The sequence below is a fragment of the Myotis daubentonii genome, chromosome 12 (genome assembly GCF_963259705.1).
Source record: "Myotis daubentonii chromosome 12, mMyoDau2.1, whole genome shotgun sequence".
Classification (NCBI taxonomy): domain Eukaryota; kingdom Metazoa; phylum Chordata; class Mammalia; order Chiroptera; family Vespertilionidae; genus Myotis; species Myotis daubentonii.
This window is the reverse complement of record NC_081851.1, coordinates 49,287,886-49,310,054: the sequence shown is the minus strand read 5'-3', so window position 1 is coordinate 49,310,054 and position 22,169 is coordinate 49,287,886. Positions and strand designations below refer to the sequence as shown.

At 40.2% G+C, this 22,169-nt stretch overlaps 1 protein-coding gene across 9 annotated transcripts in view; it reads right to left on the bottom strand.

Moving 5' to 3' along the window:
- Window positions 1-17,168, bottom strand: part of CCDC88A (coiled-coil domain containing 88A) — a 112,357-nt gene extending 95,189 nt beyond the window's left edge. For 3 of the 9 annotated variants that reach the window (XM_059659792.1, XM_059659794.1, XM_059659791.1), the window contains exons 1-2: window positions 16,219-17,168; window positions 16,023-16,123 (exon numbers count right to left, since the gene is read on the bottom strand). In XM_059659792.1, coding sequence (XP_059515775.1) covers window positions 16,023-16,123; window positions 16,219-16,293 — 176 coding nt within the window. In that variant the 5' untranslated portion in view covers window positions 16,294-17,168. The remainder of the gene's footprint in view (window positions 1-16,022; window positions 16,124-16,218) is intronic. The other 6 variants (XM_059659790.1, XM_059659793.1, XM_059659795.1 and 3 more) reach the window with 4 other exon arrangements.
- Between the last annotated feature and the right edge of the window lie 5,001 nt (window positions 17,169-22,169).

Genomic DNA, 22,169 nt, shown 5'->3' with positions numbered 1-22,169 from the left:
AAAAGTATGAAGATAGTGTAAGGAGCCTCTGGGACAACTTCAAGCGTACCAACATCAGAATTATAGGGGTACCAGAAGAGAGAGGGCAAGATATTGAAAACCTATTTGAAGAAATAATGACAGAAAACTTCCCCTACCTGGTGAAAGAAATAGACTTACAAGTCCAGGAAGCACAGAGAACCCCAAACAAAAGGAATCCAAAGAGGACCACACCAAGACACATCATAATTAAAATGCCAAGAGCAAAAGACAAAGAGAGAATCTTAAAAGCAGCAAGAGAAAGACAGTCGGTTACCTACAAGGGAGTACCCATACGACTGTCAGCTGATTTCTCAACAGAAACCATGCAGGCCAGAAGAGAGTGGCAAGAAATATTCAAAGTGATGAATAGCAAGAACCTGCAACCAAGATTACTTTATCCAGCAAAGCTATCATTCAGAATAGAAGGTCAGATAAAGAGCTTCACAGATAAGAAAAAGCTAAAGGAGTTCATCACCACCAAACCAGCATTATATGAAATGCTGAAAGGGATTCTTTAAGAAGAGGAAGAAGAAAAAGGAACTCTTACCATTTGCCACAGCATGGATGGAACTGGAGAGCGGATAAATACCACAGGATCTCACTCATTTGTGGAATATAATGAACAACATAAATTGATGAACAAGGACTGATCCAGAGACGGAGAGGCATTGATTGGACTGTCGGGCTTTGGAGGGAGGGTAGGGGAGGGTGGGGGTAAGGGGGAAAGATCAACCAAAGGACTTCATGCAGGCATATAGGCCTAACCAATGGACATGGACAACGGGAGGGGGGGGGTAGAGGGTAACGTGGGGACAAGGACACATATGTAATATCTTAATCAATAAAAAATATATTAATTAAAAAAAATAAATAAAATCACAAGTATTTTTTTCTCGAGATAATCATCACACTTCATTCTGCAACAGAAATGTTTAAAGCATAACTTCCCGTTTTGTCCTACAGAATGTTACAGATATGTACTCAATGATCAAGACTCAATAAAATAACTTATTGCTTCATCAAGGACATTTCTAAGTGCACCTGGATTTCTCTTTAACTACAAGTACACTGTGTGAAGAATACAATGACTACCCATACAACTCGGTTCCACTCCTTGATTGATACTAAGGTGGCAGCAGTTTTACCCACATTTGCTTTGCACCATCAATGCTTTTACAACACAGGCCAAAAAAGCAAATGACATCTTAATATTATGAAAATAATTCTGACCTGAAAAACAAGCACACCTCCAGCAACCGGTGACTTCACTTTGAGAACACTATATTTGCAAATCAATTCCTGTTCGTGTTATGGAGACCTGAGTACTTCATATTATGCTAATTAGTGCCTTCATAATGTAACAGAACCTTTATTCATACGGTGGTCAACCACATGGTCAGTAATTAAAAACAAAGATTGTTTATAGCACCAATAGGCATCAATAATCTGTGATGTTAATTTTCACCCTTTGTCCTTAATCCTTACAAGAGGGTCACAGAGATTTGTTTTAATCAGTATTCGCTCCAGACCCAGTCAGTCCTAGAGATTCAGGAAATCTCAAACTGAGCAGATATATAAATGAGGTATCTTCCATGATTAGTGACAGACTTATGTTTTCACTCCCATAATATCAATTCAATAGAGTTACGGATTCTTAACCTGAAGTCCATAAAGCCTCCAAAGGTAATTTACATAGTTCACTTGATTAATTATCAGTGACAAGTATCACTGTCATTTTTGAGAAGCAATAAAGCCATCTAAAATAAAGAAAAGCTTTTAAAAAATATTTTCCAAAGTATAATCTGTTCTAATTAATAATGTATACAGTCATAAAAACATACCCAGAAAGTTTTAAAATTTGATAAGAAAATCCTTTTATCATCATCAGTTTCTCTACGTTAAAAAAAAAAAAAAAAGTTCCACACACCAAAAAGGTTTGGATTCGATTCCTGATCAGGGCGTTAGGGGGAAGCAACTAATCAATGTTTCTCTCTTCTCTCTTCTCTCTTCTCTTTTCTCTTCTCTTCTCTTCTCTCTCTCTCTCTCTCTCTCTCTCTCTCTCATCTCTCTCTCTCTCTCTTTCCTCTCTCTCCCTCTCTCCTTCTCTCCCTCTCTTCCTCTCTCCCTCCCTCAAAGGAAAACATAAATTCATACAAATTAAAGAAAGAAAGGTAAAAAAACAAACAAGCTAATAACTAGAGATTTGTTCTCGAAATACATGCTTGGGATCAATCATTATTTACTATGATTCATCTTAGTCAGTTATATACACTCAATACTTAATACAAATACTGAAGTTTAAAACAATATAATGATACTACAAGATTGTGAATCATCATATGCATATTATATTTGCAAAAGTGAAAATAGTTCATTTGCAAAGATTTTAAACAAGGAGTTGGAAAAAATTAACTTAGTGGTCAATTATGAGAAAACTCAACACTCTTCTCTGAACATTCAAATTAATTGAGATTTTACTGTGAATTACCTTTTTAAACCAGTTTTAACAAAACAAAACAAAAATGGGTTGAAGTATTGCCTCTATTGGTCATCCTCCACAACTTTGGACTAGGACTCAATACCTAAAACTAAACCATCTTCATTGGTCCTTTACCACCCAGGCAAAGGAAACAGTCAGGCTCTGGGTCGTTATTATCAATAATGATGTGAAGTTCAATTTTTTTTCTAGCCATCACTAGGAAAGTATTCACATTAAAAAACTACTGAGATATTTCCAGAGTTTGATTTTAATACAAAGATTATGCTAAAATAAAAAGTTACAGTTAACATTACTATTAAACTTTTTTTATTACCTATTTCTTTTCCAGTTTCTATTTTAATTCACAATATTAATTTCTTTTTTTTTTTTTTAATATATTTTATTGATTTTTTACAGAGAGAAAGGGAGAGAGATAGAGAGTTAGAAACATCGATGAGAGAGAAACATCGATCAGCTGCCTCCTGCACATCTCCCACCGGGGATGTGCCCACAACCCAGGTACATGCCCTTGACCGGAATCGAACCTGGGACCTTTCAGTCTGCAGGCCGACGCTCTATCCACTGAGCCAAACCGGTTTCGGCCACAATATTAATTTCTATCTCTAGTGGTAACCAAGAGATTATTGCTACATAAAGAATAAGAAAGTAGCCGAGGCCGGTTTGGCTCAGTGGATAGAGCGTCGGCCTGCGGACTGAAAGGTCCCAGGTTCGATTCCGGTCAAGGGCATGTACCTGGGTTGCGAGCACATCCCCAGTGGGAGATGTGCAGGAGGCAGTTGATCGGTGTTTCTCTCTCATCGATGTTTCTAACTTTCTATCTATCTCCCTTCCTCTCTGTGAAAAATCAATAAAATATATTAAAAAAAAAAAAAGAATAAGAAAGTAAATTCCTTCTCTACTTTGGTTATTTTTCACTCTATTCCATTTTATCAACCCATTAGCATCGTTTAACCTTGGCCCTAAATCACCACTCAGAATTGCAACCTCCAAAAATATCAAATTCTAAAAATCCCCTGACCTCAAACTATTCCACCCCTTCTCACCCCTTCATCCTTACTGTTTTCCTTCATTTTTACTACAACTTCTGCTGACTCCAACTTTCCTCCTCACTTTAATGCTCACACTGTTCATTTCAACTATGTACCTGAGAATATCCCACCTCATATCTACATATCAATCCCCAATTCTGAATAAACTCTACAAGATATCTTTGTCAGTTTCTGAACAGCTAAGCATTACTGAATAAGTTATTCACACCATGCTAATTGGCTCCACTACAAATGTGTGGTTTCCAAGTCCCAAGTCATCAACCCGGCATGACAATACTTGTATTCATCTATAACTGACTCCTTTTGTGATTCTTCCCAGCAGCTTTGTGTAATTTTTCCACTTTCCTTAAACCTCCAACCTTTTAATGTTGCTGTTTCCTAGGAACTGTCACTGGCCTTCATCTACATTTTTCCCCTAACATCCATGTCCTTAGTTTCTGTTACAAACTAAAGAGCTAATTCCCATATCTCTATCTCTATTCTAGTTTCTCCCTGAGTACCAGACCTGTTTCCACCTGCCCACAAAAGGTATTTTTCACTGTTCACCAAACAATCCAAAATAAACTCAGAACTTATTTTCTACACTTCCCCTCCCCTCAACTTTTCAGTCACCTGTAATGTCTTACAAAAGGCAATACCCATCTACTCTCCACCTAAGTAAAAAACTTGGTAATAACCCTAGACTCATCCCTCTCATTCTCCAAATCTAACTGGTGACCACGTCCAATCACTGCAGTGCTATCTCTCTTCCATATCACTAATACATCAATTCTGTTATTTCTGTTCTGAAACTCATCAGCACCCACATCAATCCTTCTAAAATGCAAACACCTTTTTTCAGTTCTATCTATGATTTACAAACCTACATTACTCTTTTCCAAGCTAGAGTAAGGCAGTGACGCCTTTTAAGGAAAGAACATTATCAAAAACCTGTGAGGAACTGTCCATGGGCCCAGTCTGAGAAAGCAGCCTAAGAAACTAGTCTTAGTGTATGAAAAACACTTTCAAATGTAAGTTATTGCTGCAAAAGAATTTTGTTATTACCTCTTGAAAAATAACTTACTGAAATGAAAACACAAAAACTCATGGACCCCCATGAATATCTATGGGCCCAGTTTAAGAAACACTCGTTGTGATGGTTACTTTTATGTATAACTTGGCTGGACCATGGTGAATGTTCTATGAATGTGTTTTTTTAATAAGATTAACATTCAAATCAATGGATTTTGGGTAAAGTAGATTATCCTCCATAATGTGAATGGACCTCACCCAATCATTTGAAGGCCTTAATGGTACAGACCTGCTAACAAACTACCTTTAGCTCAATATAATTCTTCTGAGTCTCCAGCCTGCCTGCCTACCAGATGAGATTTTGGACTAACCAAGCCTTCATGAGCCAATTTCTTAACATCAAACTACCTCCTCCTCGACCTCCCTTCTCTCTCTCCCCCCTCCCTTCTTGTGTGTATATTTTCACACACACACAACACATCTTGTTGGTTTTGTTTCTCCAGCTAGAATGTGAACTAATTAATACATGTTTCCACACACACACAAAAATCTAACCTTTTAAACATGGTATCTACCTACATGGTATCCTCCACTCACCACCTCTTCAAACGCATTTCCCAAGTGCAAAAAGCATACAGTCTCTGCTTTGGCCATACAAAATACCCTACAGTTCCCTGATTCAACCATTTTTATTTATATCTTCATGCTACTTTCTTAGCTTACAATATCCTTTCCCCTACTCTCACTGTTTATGACTCTTATTCACCTGATTGCTCCTACTCAACTTTCATGTCCTAGTACAAATGTTCCCTCCTCAAAGAAGCTTTCCCTCCATGTAAATAATCACTTCTCTTTATGCCAACATGGATCAAGTCCATACCTGCGTCACATAGCACATATATCACACTGCCATTTGTTTACATGCTCAACCCCCTTACTAGTGGGTAAAGACTATATCTTATTCAGCATCATATCCCCTGTACCTAGCAGATAGTCTGTCATAAAGTCAGCCCGCAGAAATGATTTACTGAATAGATATTTGAATGAACCATCCCTTCATTCCTCTCCCTGAATACTGTATTTAGATCCTGGCAAAAAGGTCTGTGCCCTGAGTCCCACCCTGGCGCTCCTCAGACCATGCCCCTCACCACTGGGCAAGGAGTCCGGGAAACAAGAGGATGTATCCATACATGGCCCTTCTAGATGACACTGCAATTATCAGGGACCCTGGAAGTTCTTGCCCAAATATCTCTAACCTAATTTCAGCCTCTATTCCAGGTCTGTTCTAAGAATGGACTGTGCTACAGACGTGCACACCCTTGGGCTGAGAAACAGTTGTTTGGAGGAGGGAGTACAAGAGCTTGGACTGCAGTCATGCATGCAGGATGCCCACAGGCACGCACATAAAACCTCTCTGTGGTGCCAGACAGAACCAGGGACAATAGGAGGATGTAAAACTGTGAGCTTTTGAATTCTAAATTCCACAAATTACAAATCTGAATCTTTCATTTTAAGTCATTATGAAGGTATATGTATCAAGATAAAAGACCAGAACATATTTGACAATTTGTTAGCCTGGTTTAGAACCTTTATATATTTAGGCCTTTTGTGGCAAATACTTGCCCTGGGTCTCACCAATGTGCTTAAGAGTGGTACCAATCTGTTTCATAAATCTTAAAAGAAGGTCAACTGGTGTTCTTCTGAAAGAGTATAGTGAAGAACTGGTCTTCCTGTCCATCTATCCTGTGAGGACCGCTTTCCCATAATTAATACATATTACAAAGAAAAATTTCAGTTAAAAGTTTAAAAATACTCCCATATGTAGCACCTAGTTCAACTGTTCTTCTCTCTAGGTTCTCATCATTTTCTATAGTTTAACCAGGTATATATGTCATACTAAGCAGACATTCACTATAGATTGCTCTTGAAGACATCAATCTAATACAAGCCTATGGACAAAAATCTCAATATGTTGGACTTCATCAGGAAAGTTACTAGAAACCAAACTGAAGGAACTAAGTATTCCAGTACCAGACAAAACCATGGACTAGGACTTATTCTTACCTCACCTCAAGCAAGACATAACATAGGTGGAGAAAATATCCAATAAAGGTAATTAAGACAAGCAAGGGGACAGAGGGAAAAAAAAGAGAGAAATAGAAGACAAGCTAAAAAGTAAATCCGACAATACTAGAGAGTGTCTTCAAATTTTCAAAAATGAGTAAAATTACAAAATGTCTTCATTCATTCCTTTGACATTTACTAGAAACTTAGGACATACACTAAAGGCCCGATGCACAAAATTCATGCAAGAGTAGGCCTTCCTTCCTCGGTCTGCCGGGACCAGCTTCCCTCTAGCAACTGGGACACAGGCTTCACTCCAGCCGCCAGCAGGCACCCGGGACCCAGGCCTCCCTCGCAGCCCCGGCTTCATCTGGAAGGTCGTCAGAAGGATGTCTGATCTAATTAGCATATTACGCTTTTATTATTATAGATAATCTATGCTAGGTGGTGATGATATGCAATATAAAATCTCTAGCCTCTAAATGCTGTCTAGTAGTCATATCACTTTAACAATTTAGTGAAGGTAGACATGGGATCATAGAGGAAAGAACAATTAACTCTCCCAAGGGACTTCACAGGATGTTAAAGAATGAGTAGAGCCCTAGCTGGTTGCTCAGTGGTGAGAGCATAGGCCTGTGGGCTGAAGGGTGAGGGTTCAATTCCAATTAAGGGCATAAACCTTGATTGCAGGCTCGATCCCCAGCCCAGGTCGGGGCACATGTGGGAGGCAACCAATCAATGTGTCTCTCTCACATCAATGTTTCTTTCTCTGTCTCTCCCCCTCCCTTCCACTCTCTAAAAATCAATGGAAAAAGTATCATTGGGTGAGGATTAACAACAACAAAAAAGAATAGAAATAATTTGCAAGCCAAAAAAAAACTGGGGTTGCCGAAACCGGTTTGGCTCGGTGGACAGAGCGTCGGCCTGCAGACTGAAGGGTCCCAGGTTCGATTCCGGTCAAGGGCATGTACCTGGGTTGCGGGCACATCCCCAATAGGAGATGTGCAGAAGGCAGCTGATCGATGTTTCTCTCTCATCAGTGTTTCTAACTCTCTCTCTCCCTTCCTCTCTGTAAAAAATCAATAAAATATAAAAAAAAGTTAAAAAAAAAAAAAAACTGGGGTGGTCCTGGCCAAGTGGCTCAATTGGTTGGAGCATTGTCTGGAACACCGAAAGGTTGTGGGTTCGATTCTTGGTCAGGGCGCTTACAAGGAGGCAATAACTGATGTTTTTTTCTCTCATCAATGTTTCTCTCTTTCTCGCCTTCCCTCTCTCTTTCTCCCTCCCTCTTCCTTTCTTTCTAATATCAATAAACATATCCTTGGGTGAGCATTGGAAAAAAAAAAAGGAGCGGTCAAGGGCAATCTAGAAAAAATTATTATTATAATAGAAATAAAACAAGCCGAAACCGGTTTGGCTCAGTGGATAGAGCGTCGGCCTGCGGACTGAAAGGTCCCAGGTTCGATTCCGGTCAAGGGCATGTACCTGGGTTGCGGGCACATCCCCAGTGGGAGATGTGCAGGAGGCAGCTGATCGATGTTTCTCTCTCATCGATGTTTTTAACTCTCTATCTCTCTCCCTTCCTCTCTAAAAAATCAATAAAATATATTTAAAAAAAAAAAGAAATAAAACAATAAAGATATCAACAGCTAACATTTGTTGAATACTTGCTATATGCTAAGCACTATGCACAAATTATCCTATTGATATCTCATAACCCTATGATTCTTTTCATCCTGTTTATAAAGGAGGAAATTGAATAGTTAAGTAAGTTGATAAAGTTACATACAGCTATATAGAGGTGACGACAACAGAGATCATACAAAATTACACTGTGAATGATCATGACTTGTTTGAAGAAATATAAATAGGTAGGTATGGTAGAGCACAGGATGATACTAATGACAGTAACCAGTCCTGGGGGTACCATGGTCAACAAAACAGAAAACAGATACTATCCCTCCCTTAGTACAGATTATGTCTACTCCAGGAAGGAAACATTATCCCCCATCTAAAAGATGTAGAAACTAAGATTTGAAGATAATAAGTAAATTGTTTGAGATCACACACTAATAAGTAGCAGTGAGAAATGAACTCAAGTCTCTCTGACTCAAAGCCCAAATTCATTCCACGTTACCACATACCCTCTCTATTATTCATTCATACAACAAAAGTGTATCGAGAACCTACTGTATATTAAGCCCTATGCTAGGAATAGAGAGATTAAAGATATGCCCCTACCTTCCAGAAATTAGTCAACAGAGTCAAACATACCAAGAACTGCAATACAATGAGATAAATACTGTTACCAAAGTATATATAGCAGTGGTTCTCAACCTTTCGGCCCTTTAAATACAGTTCCTCATGTTATGACCCAACCATAAAATTATTTTCGTTGCTACTTCATAACTGTAATGTTGCTACTGTTATGAATCGTAATGTAAATATCTGATATGCAGGATGGTCTTAGGCGATCCCTGTGAAAGGGTCGCTCGACCGCCAAAGGGGTCGCGACCCACAGGTTGAGAACCGCTGATATATAGGGTCTGACAGAAGCACAAGTTGGAGTACTAAGGTTAGGATGAGCAGGGAACAGCAGAGAAGCAGTGACGGTAAGTAAGCAGCAGTCAGTTAGGAAAGTAACAGTGAGGAAGTAGGAGAGAGTTCTGGGGACAGGAAGAATATCGAAAGGCACAGAGACCTATGAGAACACAGCTTTTCTATAAATCTGCTTAATCGCAGGCTATGCACTGAGGAGTGGTACTATGCAAAGATAAAACTAGAGAAGTAGGCATCAGCCAGATCTCAAAGGAATCTGGAAGCTTATATAATGCTTACTCTAAAAGCAGAAGCTATTGAATCATCTTAAAGATAAGAGTATTTTAGAAAGTTCATATGATCACAGATGAGAAGACAAGTTGAAGGGAGTACGCCCAAAGGTAAGAAGACCAGTTAAGAGGCTTCAGCATTAATCAAAGAGTCAGGGACACATCCGAGAAATATTTGGGAGGTAAGTCCCAAAACTTGGTAATAAGGTATCAACTCTGACTACATCATGAGTGTGTTTTTAAAGAAGCAACAAACAAAAACCAGAAGGTCCAATGAGAAAATCTCAGAGTGACCATATCAAAATTCTGAGTCAATGCCATATTTGATAAGACAACCTATATATATTTTAGAAGTCACTTTAGTGTTATTATAGTCATAGAGATAGGACAATCTACTTTCTTTTTCTTAAATCCTCACTCGAGAATATTTTTCCATTGATTTTTAGAGAGAGTGAAAGAGAGAGGGAAAAACAGAGAGAAATATTGATGTGAGAGAAACATATTGATTGGCTGCCTCCTGCACACGCCCCGACCAGGGCCCTGGCTAGGAAGAAGCCTGTAACCAAGGTACGTGCCCTTGACCGGAATCGAACCCAGGATCCTATCCACTGAGCCAAACCGGCCAGGGCAAAATATACTTTTTAAACATAAGCATTGATAAACCTAAGAAACATTTCTCAGTCAACTTCCTCTAAATGGTTACTTACAGCTACACTTTATGAAACTGCTTCTCAGGAAAAACAGAAGTTGGATGACCATGTGTCAGGGATTTAATTAAAAATGTTTTTCACAGCCCTAGCTGGATGGCTCAGTTGGTTGGAGTGTTGTCCCAGGCACCAAAAGGTTGCAGGTTCCATCCCCAGTCAGGGCACATACCTAGGTTGCAGGTTCAATCCCCAGTCAGGGTGCAGAAAGGATTGATGTTTCTCTTTCACATAGCTCTTTCTCTCTCTCTCACCCTTCTCTCTCTCTAACATCAATAAAAAAAACATTAAAAAAGTTGTTTTCGTTGATCTCTTAACCCCTCACCAAAGGACTTGTATGCATGCATATGAGAATAACCAATGGTCACAGATAGTGGGGGTAGGGGGTGGCCAGGGAGAGGTCAATGGGGGAAAAAGGAGACTCATGTAATACTTTAAGCAATAAAGAATTTAAAATTTTTTTAAAATACATTTTATTGATATTTTACAGAGAGGAAGGGAGAAGGATCGAGAATTAGAAACTTTGATGAGAGAGGAACATCGATCAGCTGCCTCCTGCACACCCCGCACCGGGGATGTGCCCGCAACCAAGGTACATGTCCCTGACCTGAATTGAACCCAGGACCCTTCAGTCCGCAGGCAGACGCTCTATCCACTGAGCCAAACAGGTCAGGGCAGAATTTAAATTTTTTTTAAAGAGTTGTTTTCACAGTAGATGACTTTTAAAGTCCCTTCAAACTCAAGATCTAAAAGAAGAAAAGCCATAACCAGTATGTGGGAAGCCACCTATCGTCTTCACGAGCAGAGAGGTGTGGACAAGGAACCTGGAAGGCTGGTGACCCTTGAAGCCCTGGCAAAGGTCAGGGCTGTGCACCCACTGTTTGTCCAGACAATGGTAGCTGAATCAACTTCCCCATTTATTACTATGTAAATCCTTGCTGATGGGCTAGTCTGCCTGTTACTGGAAATTGCCTGCCTATGGGCTATGGGTGTATCCCAAACCAATAAAAGGTTGGCGAGGCCTGCCTGAGCACCAGTGGAAGTCCTTCCCCTTGAGTTGGACTTGCCCGCCTGGCCCCCCAATATTCCCAAATTATCTCGTCTTGTAGCTTTCATTTGTGTGCGGCCCCTCTTCCAGATCCTGAACCCTGAGCCACGAGGGACGTGGGGGGGGGGAAACAAAAATACACAAATTTACACACCAGTATATCATATTTACTAAGTATTTTAATAGCTATCTAATGGGATTGAATCTAGAGTAATTCCAAATATTGTTTTGATACTAGTGACAATTTTCTCAGTCCTTAAAACACTAACCTATCCATATATCCAACTGCTTAGGTAATGTAAATAGCATACTTTGTGAACATTAAGATTATGAAATTAACTACTGTCACAAATACCTTAAAAATTCATAGCAAGTAATATTCAAAATTGGTTACAGAACTGAATGACATCTCAAACAGAAAAACTATTATTTCTACTTCACTGTCACCGAGCCCTATGTATATAACTAGCGCTGAGAAAATTTTTTTTCATTCCGTTTAAGTAGGAAAATGCCCTGCAGCATGCAGAAGAGCTGGCCCATCATTCCAGATCTCTAAATAGCTTCCTCTTCCCATTAGTTAAAGAGGACTGACACCATGTCACAAGCTCTTACAGAGATTCTTTGATTCAAGAAGCTACTCAATGAAATCCCGGATTCATCTCTGAATATAGTGAATCCCAAGTCAGTGAAAAGACTCCAAAATTATAAGGCAGTCAGTAAACTGGCATGAAAAAATCAACTGTTTACTTTCAGATTCTAGGTCCAAAATGGGCAAATCTAGTCACTAAATTAATCAATATCCTTACTCTTAATTAACACTTTACATGAAAATAAGTCTACCATAAGGCTCCTGTAACAAAACTCTATGCCATATGTGAAAGCAGAAATACAAGAGTGGCAGGGCAAAAATGTAATTATCTATAATAATAAAAGCGTAATATACTCATTAGAACGGACATCCTTCCGGATGACCTTCCGGATGACCCTCCCTGACGAAGCCCGGCCTGTGAGGGAAGCCCAGGTCCCGGGTGCCTCCTAGCAGCCGGAGCAAAGCCCGGGTGCCTGCCGGTGGCCCGTGGCCAGAAGGAAGCCCGGGTCCTGGGTGCCTGCCGGCAGCCAGAGAGAAGCTGATGCCGGCAGCCAGGGAAGGAAGGCTTACTCTTGCACGAATTTCGTGCATCGGGCCTCTAGTAAGTATATAAACAGATTTCCACTTCTGGCCAAGATGGAATAACTGGAACCAAATTTACCTTCCTGCCTGAAACAACTGCAGGGAAAAAGAAAAAGACAAAAATACAGAAAGCATTTTTTCAAGACAATGAACATTAGGCCACAAAAGACAGTAGATTTCTGACAGATGGGAAACACACAAGACCACTAACAATTGCCCTAGCTTACTTTACTGCCTTGAAAGAACTTCTAGGCCACAGAACAGGGAGGGGGGACCCAAGGAGAGCACAATGGTCTCCCTGAGTTGAGGAGACATAATTTAGCCTGGAGATAGCAAGGTGCCGATCATATACAAGGCAGAGTAGTTAAGAGAGAGCTGCACAAATCTGCAGGGGGACCTCTCAAGTTTTCTGCTGAGTACTTATCAGTACGTATTTGAGGGAACTTCCCACGGACAGTGAAAGAACCAGCAACAAGGATTAGAAGGAACACCAATAAAAACTATTAAAGTGGAAAACTTAAGTAATGTATTTTCCTGTTTTTGTAAACACACCTATTTTTTTAAGAGGTCAGCATACAAATTCAAATTTTTCTGTCTAAAAACAAGCCAAAAAGAAACAGGAGAACAAGTTCTAAATATCTACTGTAATGGCTACCCTTCCTGTCATGTGTGTTCCCTAAAATAGAAGTCAATTTAATTAGTCTACCATTTGGCTCACACAAGTCCAGGAATACTTCTTGTTCCCACAAGCTAGAGTACTATGCAGGGTTTTGCCTCAATAGTGCAACAGTGGTTCTGCCTAACACAACTTAAAAGCAAGATCTGAAAAGATCAAACTGTTTCCAAGTTAACTGCATCCCAGAACAAAGCTCAAGGATATTTAATGGAATACAAAAATATCCAGCACCCAACAAGGTAAAATTCCAAATGCCTGGCATCCAATCAAAATTTACCAGGCATGCAAGAGCAAGAAAACACAATCCATAGTAAGAAAAAATCTATCAAAATCAACCCAGAAATGACATAGATTGAATTGTAGACCTGCACATTCATACCGTTATACCTGAATTCTACTAGTATATGTTCAAGAAGCTGGAAAAAGACAGTGTATGAAAGCTATAGATGTGGAAGATATTTTTAAAAAGACTGCATTTCTAGAGATAAAACCATGTCTGAAATAAAAAATATGCTGGATGGGATTAACAGCACATCACACATTACAGAAAAAAGATTAATGAACTTGGAGACATAGCAAGATTATCCAACTGAAACAGAGGAGACTGGAAAAAACGTGAATAGAACATCAGTGAGCGTCAAGCTGCCTTGATATACATGTAATTGGATTTCCAAAAGGGAAAAAAAGGGACAAAAATAAAGTGTGTGTGTGTGTGTATAAATAATGGTCAAAACTTTTTCAAATTTGATAAAAACTACAAACCCACACAGATCCAAGAAGCTCAATGAACTATAAGCACAGGAAACAATGAAAAATAAAGATTCATTTACAAAGGATTCTTACTCACAAATTCTATTAACCAAATGTCATGTAGAAATTACTTAGACAAAGGCTAACCTTTAGTTTAACTTACTGGGTACAGTTTGTGTTGATCTTATTTTAGCAAATTATTTTTAAAAAGCTAAAGCATACTTTTTTTTCTTAATTTTCTTTTCCTTTAATTAATATAGGTCATTCAGAACAGAATTAGGACACTGTAAAAACTTTTAAAGAAACTGAGAGGTGGAACTGAAAACAGAAGCAGATTTGAGGTTCTCCCTCAAAAACAACTTGGCAACCACTATTTTGGAACACCATTACTTTCAAAATATACATATATATTTTTAACTGTACTCAAAGTGGAAACAAGCTAATGTGTTTTTAGCATCTTTGCTAACTATTTAGGACTCCAAAATAAACTAAATATTTTTTTGGAAAAAGAATCATTTAAATAAAAACTATTAAAGTGGAAAACTTAAGTAATGTATTTTCCTATTTTTGTAAACACACCTATTTTTTTAAGAGGTCAGCGTACAAATTCAAATTTTTCTGTCTAAAAACAAGCCAAAAAGAAACAGGAGAACAAGTTCTAAGTATCTACTGTAATGGCTACCCTTCCTGTCATGTGTGTTCCCTAAAATAGAAGTCAATTTAATTAGTCTACCATTTTGCTTTAGGAAATAGTGGGATATTTCAAAGACAAAAAATAGTTCCATAGGAGAGCCTCCAAAAGTATATTTACTAAACCTGAAAATAAGTAATGTCCACATGCTTTTTATCTTTCCTAAGAAAAAAAAAAAATATATATATATATATATATATATATATACACACATTTAGATAACATACATATTTCTTTGGGTGACAATACAAATAAAACACTTTTGGAAAACATATACTACTATGATACTTCCTGTAGGATCAACACGTACATTAAAAACAGCACACAAACTCTTTGAACACACAGACTGAGAAGTTACCACTGGGACAATTATTTATGGATGTGATTTTTACCCTCTTTTAAATAGAAAAATCTAAAAAAAAAATTTCCAATAAAATACAGAATTGATACCTTAGGTTATTAGTCTATTAATCGTAGACTTATTCTCTAGTAACATTTATAAATAATGCATGAGATTCTCACATAATAAAAGATTAGAATATTTTTAAATTAAAAGTTCCAAACTACTCTTGTAATCAGATTCTATTCAAGAGAAATAAGGCTAAATATTCATTATTTTGAGCACAGCTGTAAAATTCAGTTTCATAACCTCCACTGATGTACACACAATACATGTATGCCACAATGGTAAAACTGAAGTTTTTATTTCACAGATCCAGCTATCAACGTGATCTCAATATTCAATTCCCATCTTAAAAACTTTCCTACTTAATACAAACACAATATCATAAACATAAAAGACAAAGAAAGATATGCCTACCACATCATTACCTAGTTGTCATCAAGATTTCAGTTACCTGAATTTCAAAACTAGCTCTATTACCTTAAAGTGATCTCCCAAATATTAATCTAATAATTCACACAATAAATCATCTACTCAGATTTAGTAGCATTTAAATTATTTGCTATTTATTAAATTATTGGTGAGCAACAGTTCCTCCCCAATCAGAACTATTGTTTGAAATTCTCTCTTCTGAAATCTGTTACTACTTCACTAGTTTCAAATTCTGAGACATTTATTTTTAAACAAAAGGTTAATAAGAAACATTTCTGCATCAATTGGACATAACTTCACAGTAAAGGCTTCCACCCTCCCCCCCCCCCAAGGAAACTATTCTTATTCTTTCTCTCTTATTTTACCAAATTATCAGAGGGGCACGATGTGGTTTGAATTTCAGCACTGAAGACAATCAAGTGACAATACATGGTTTACGGAATGAAAAATTAAAGTTTCATCATTTTAATCTCTGGGTTGTGATAAATAGGCTGGGCATGTAAGATCACCACCTCTTTCAAGGTCCAATTGTTAAGATGCCTGATTTTTTTTTTCCCTCGCCAAAGAATCAAATTAGAAGCTTAAAACATAACATCTCTAAAGTTCACAGAATGTAATTTTTCAAAGAAAAACAAGTTACCTAGAAAAGAAGAAGAAGAAAAAAGAACACTTACATGTGGAGCATGACCTGGTTCAAGAACACCCCATCCACCAAAGCCACATATTCATCCAGGTTGGTCCCATTTCCTGCAGCCAGAGGTCCAAACGTTTTCACCTACAACAGAAGGATCATCACGACACGAATGCCCACCTCCATCGCTGCGGCCACAGAGAATGCAGCACAAGGTACAATGAAGAACACCCACTTACCCAAGTGACCAGAGGGCTGGTCATGAACTGCTCCAGAAGGGGAGTAAAAATTTCGTTCTCCATTTTACAGCTCATGTATTTGAGGGGGGAAAAAAAAAAAAAAAGGAACCACCACAGAAATACGCCTAAGGGGAATCGGACACTAAACGCTGAAGTAGAAATCAATGAAAGTCTATGCTGGCACGGGAAGGAAACCCCATCGTGGAGGGGAGAGAAACGCTCTCCCACTTCAAAAAACACCCCAGCGGGAAACGAGCCGAAATCCCGAGCAGCGGCTTCGACAGCAGCAGCCACGAGCCGCAGGCTGCGCTGCAAATGTCTGTACCGGGCGAGGAGGGGCAGGGAAACGGCATCGGGAGGAGGAGGAGGAAGGGAAAGGGGGCTGGAGCAGCCAGACAAAAAGCCCGTCCAGGCTGCCCGGCTCCCGCAGGAGCCCGATCCGCGAAGCTGCCTCCAATGAATTAACCGCAACGCGGGCTAAACGGACCACCACGTCGGATGTCACGGGGAGGGTGCCGGCGGCCGCCGGGCTCGCCCTCCGCGCGCCGCTCCACACCTTCCACCCACCAGCGCGCACGGAGCTGCTGCGAACGGCGGCGCCTCCCCTGCCCGCAGCCCCTCACCAACGACAGGCAGGGCTCGCCCCTTCCTCCCCAGCAGACACCATCCCTCGGCCGCCCTCGCGCCTCGCTTCCAGCCCCCGTCCCCTCCCGGGGGTGTGGGGGCTTGACTGTGTGTCTCTAACCCCCCAGTGTTCGGAGCCCCGCCAGCCTTTTCAGGGCGCCCCTGGGAAGCCCGGGCACAAAACGGCCGCCGCACTCCAGCCTAGTCCTCGGCGCGCTCTGGAGGAGCGGGAGCAACGACTGGAGGACCGCAGTGCCGCATCACACCCCGGCCCTCGCCGCCCGGCCCCGGCCGCCGGCCCGCCGTCGGCAGGCGCGCGCCGCTCCCTCCGCGCGCAGATCCTTCCGCCGACTCCCCGCCCCTCCCGCGCCGCAGCCTCTGGATTGTGGGAGAAGAAAACCGCTGCATGAGCGCGCTCCCGAGCGCGCGCCCCCGGCCGGCCCCGCCGCCGCCCAGATCCTGGCGCCGGGCGCGGGCGCGGACGCGCTCTCGCTGCAGCAGCTGCGGCGGCCGGCGCCTCGCTCGCGCCCAGGACGTTTGCCAGGGTCTGGGGGCGGGGATCGGGGAGGCAGAGGAAGGGGTCTGTCTGCTCGCTCGTGCCTAATTATGGTTTATTTCCTCCCCGAGCGCCTTCTTTGATGTGTGAAGGAAAGAGAACCAAAGTCTCCTCTTTTAACCATGAGGGATGCAGACAGCGTTTTCGGACAGTTTGGTTTGATCTAGGAAGCGTGCTTTTTGCCTGCAAAGCGGAATGGGAAAACTCACTGCAGCAAATAGCAACCGAGGGACTTGAGCTGCAAACTTGGTGTTTTGTTTTGTTTTTTTATTCCTTATGTTTTCTTCTCCTTTTAAAAATCCAGTCCACGAAAGCGTGAGTTCTCTTCAAAGTTGCAAGTGAATGTAGCGGGATGTTAAATAACCAAAGCTGTCTTTCAACATGTTGGTATTCCCTGCCTGGAGCAAACGTGATTCAGACGTTGTTTGACTATTTGGCCATTTTAAAAAATCCAAACAAAATCAAGAGCTACTAAGAAGAAACATTTGGAAGTCGTACAAGTTGGGTGACAAATAAATAGATTACATATTTGTCATAAATCTCTATGCTATGCACGACTGGAACCATCAAAGTAATTTTAGCAGTTCGCCAACAAAATCAAATGTTGCTCTTCAAAGGAAAAATCAAGAAGACTTTTTCCCTGGGAGAACATGGGCATATAAAATTTTTTTTGAGAGGGAAAGCGTATAAATATAGTATAGTTTTGCAGTGTGTACTCTTAATGTTTACACAAACATCTACTTTTGATTACTTATACGGTATTTTAAGTTAGTAGCAAAAATGGTTTTGTCATTACACTAATTAAGAAGCAGCACCATTTCTTAATTAGGTCATTGAGAGCCTGAGCTCTTCCTACCTAATTCAAATCCAGGCTCCAACACTTACCCACTGTGTGAGCCGAGACAACTTACTGAACCTGTCGGTGGTTCACTTTCTTCATATGTGCAGCAAGCAGGAATAATAATTGGGTTAAATGAAATGGCAATGCATAGTGAGTGCTCTATAAATGTTGTTGAAGTTGCTTTCATCATCATTCCCCTTATCCCCACCCCCAGCCAAATGAAGACTCTTTAGGAAAAAACTTGAAATGTAACCTCTCCTACTTTACTTCAGTTATAGGAGAATGGCTCTCGCTTTGAAGAGAAGAGAAATGCCCTTCCAAAATGCATCTCAATTAATATTAAGATGCATTCGTAGCACACTTTGCTAACTGGTAAACAGAGTAAAATCTCATATTGCCCTGGCCAGGACACAAGCCTTGGATCATTCTGGTTGCTAGCAATTATTTCCTTCTTCTCTTGATGACTCTTTCTGAATCACAAGCCTTTACTTGGAAATGCAGACCAAGAGCAAGCCGGCACCAAAAAGGAAGCATTGCTTTCAGGAGCAGCCTAATGCCTGAGAGGTTCACTTTTCTTTGTAATCCCTCAGAAGCTGGACTAAACAACATGGCAGTGTCCGTGCATATACTGGGGTTTATCTTAAGACAGACCAACCTGCTTCCTTCATACATGAAAGACCCACAAAGTATTGATACCAAAGTACAAGAAGTTAAGGGCACTTTGGACAGTGATGACTGAATGGTTAGCACAGGAGTTGCACATTACAATAGCATTGTTTATCCAGTTTACATTTAGAAGCTAGCCCGCACAGAAATCTGGATTCCCTTCTAAAGCCAGATGGCCCCACATGCTTCCTGGTCTATCTTTAGGTTTTACACACACACACACACACACACACACACACACACACACACTCAACAAAGAAACATGAGGAGTTAATTGTAAAAACAGGAAGCTTTAGACCAGACTGAGGTCTGGAGCAATTTATTTGAAAACCTACCAATTCACAATTCTCTAGTTTAACAGCAGCCTTAGAAATACTTTGTAATACCTCAAGAGTACAATCAGGAAACTTCTCCGTCTGGCAAAGGAAGGATTGTACATTTACACAATTTAATGGTTTTTGAATTGCAACGTCCTGTAAGATTAAATTCAAAAGTTTGTTCCAATCCCCCTTTCACTTAGGAAGAGATTTCTCCAAGGTAGATTTGTTTCATACTTAGTAGTCATTTATTTGTCCTGAATTCATCTTTTCTTAGAATGTTAAGTCCAGCAGGAAAGGACTTTGTAAAAATCATATCCCTCTGGTTAGGGTCTACATTATTTGCTCTGCTCTATTCTAATCAGAACTTAAATGGTTAGAGTGGACCGTGATCCCATTTAGAGGTCACAAAAGAAATATTATCCCTCCCCATGTATTATTATTGAGGCTCCCACTGCAGGTTACACATACAAAACATTGCCCATGTACAAAAGCACACATGTGTACCTCCATCTTGATCTATACTATGGAAAGTGATAGAATTACACTGAACCAGGCTCCTCGAAGATAAATATTTGCAAAACCAATCACATCTATAAGCTAGTATGCAAACAACAAATACATCTGCAGAATGGTATCATCTATCTAAATATATAAAAGGCTGTATCTGTCCATCCGACTGGTGGCTATGAGGCACACTGACCACCAGGGGGCAGACGCGCATTGACCATTTAAAAATAAACGACGCCACAGACCTGATGCTGACAAACCAACACTTGGCTTCCCCCACGTGGGACACAGGCCCCGCCACCGCCCCGGAGCGACACCCCACCAAATCATAGCCAATGCTGCCAAGTCCCCATGGGGCAAAATGAGGCCACAGCAAGCCCAGCCGGAAACCGTCGGTGTGGGCACAGGGTAATGACATCACGTAGCAACGCCTGGCTTCCTCTCCCTAGCGACTAGCCTCCTTGGAGTTTCTTCAGCCCAGGAACCCGACGTCCTTGATAGCCAGGTGCAAACATTTTAAAGTTTAACCAAATGTTTGTGAAGCATTTTCCCATGCCTCATCTCATTTGATCCTCACAGAAGTCCTGGAGTGGGTAGATAGGAGACTCAGTAGAATCCTATTTTCCTTTCATTAGCAAGACATGAATAGCAATATTAAAATATTTCTTCTAATTGATTTCCTTTCAATGTGCATGAATCCATGCACCGGGACCCTAGTTGTTTATAATACCCCCAAATTGAAATAACTCAAATGCCCATTGACTAATAAATTAATAAATAAAATGTGGTAAAGTCATACAATGGAATATTTTTGGCAATAAAAAAGAATGAAGTACCAATACATGCTACACCCTGGAAACATTATGCAAAGTTAAAGAAGCCAGTCACAAAGGACCATCTTGGCATGATTCCATTTATATGAAATGTACACAAGAGACCAATCTATAGAGACAGAAAGTAGATTAGTGGATGTCTAGGCCAGGGAAGATTGGGAGGATATGGGGAGTTCACAGCTTAGAGTAAGGGGTTTCTTTGTGAGAAAATGAAAATAGTCTAAAATTGACTGTGGTGATAAATGCATAATTCTATGAACATACTAAAAAAATCATTGAATTGAACACCTTAAATGGCTGAATTGTCAATTACAGTACTTCTAAAAAAATTGTTTAAAAAATTGGCACCATTGCCTCATAAATATTATTTTTAAATGCTATCAAAAGTTCCATTCTCAGGCCTTGGCCAGGTAGCTCAGCTGTTTAGAGCATCATCCTAATACACCAAGGTTGTGGGTATGATGCCTGATGAGGGTACATATAAGGATCAACCAATAAATACATAAATAAGTGGAATAAGTCTCTCTCTCTCTCTCTCTCTCTCTCTCTCTCATTAATTTTTAAAAGTCCAATCTCTCACAGACTTTTATTATTCTTTTCATATGTTTTTAATTGATTTCAGGGAGAGGAAGGGAGAAGAAGAGGAGAGAGATAGAAACATCAATGATGAGAGAGAAGTATTGATCAGGTGCCTCCTGCATGCCCACAATGTGGGGCATGTGCCCTGAGCGGGAATTGAACCATGATCTCCTGGTTCATGGGTAGACACTCAACCACTGAGCCAGGCTCTCGTAGACTTTTCAAAGGAGTCTCCAAGTCCTCTTTATCTAATGAATAAGATTTTTAACTCACCTAAAACATAGAATGCATATGCTTTAATTATCCAACATAGTTTTAATAGGAAATATAATACAATGAGACAGAGAGAGAAATTAAGTACATTGCTTAGCTTCTTTGAGCCTCGGCTGTAAAATGAGCATACATACTAATTTCATTCCCTACTAGACATTTGCTTAGTCCAGTGATGGAGAACCTATGACACGCGTGTCAGAGGTGACACGCGAACTCATTTTTTTGGTTGATTTTTCTTTGTTAAACGGCATTTAAATATATAAAATAAATATAAAAAATATAAATCTTTGTTTTACTATGGTTGCAAAGATCAAAAAATTACTATGTGTGACACAGCACCAGAGTTAAGTTAGGGTTTTTCAAAATGCTGAGACGCCGAGCTCAAAAGGTTCGCCATCACTGGCTTAGTCGGTGGACTTGTTGCTCTGTCCTGTATCTCAACTAGGCAGGGGAAAAGAAAGTTAAAAAGAGATGACAGGGCAGAGCAAAGGATCCTTCTTTCAGTCCAATCTTCATTTATTCTGCTCAAATACTTCAGTGCCGTGCTCCAAAGTGAACCATCACAAATTCACCATTATATTCCATGCTACCATCCCCAGCTGAAATACCCTTTCCTGCTTTCTATCCTGGTCAACTCCCAATCCTCCTTCAGGATTCAAGTGTCACTCTCCGTGAAGCATTCTTCTTTTGGGTTGAGATGACCACTCCCTCTTTTGTGCCTGCATAGTATCTAATCTCTTTATTTCATATAT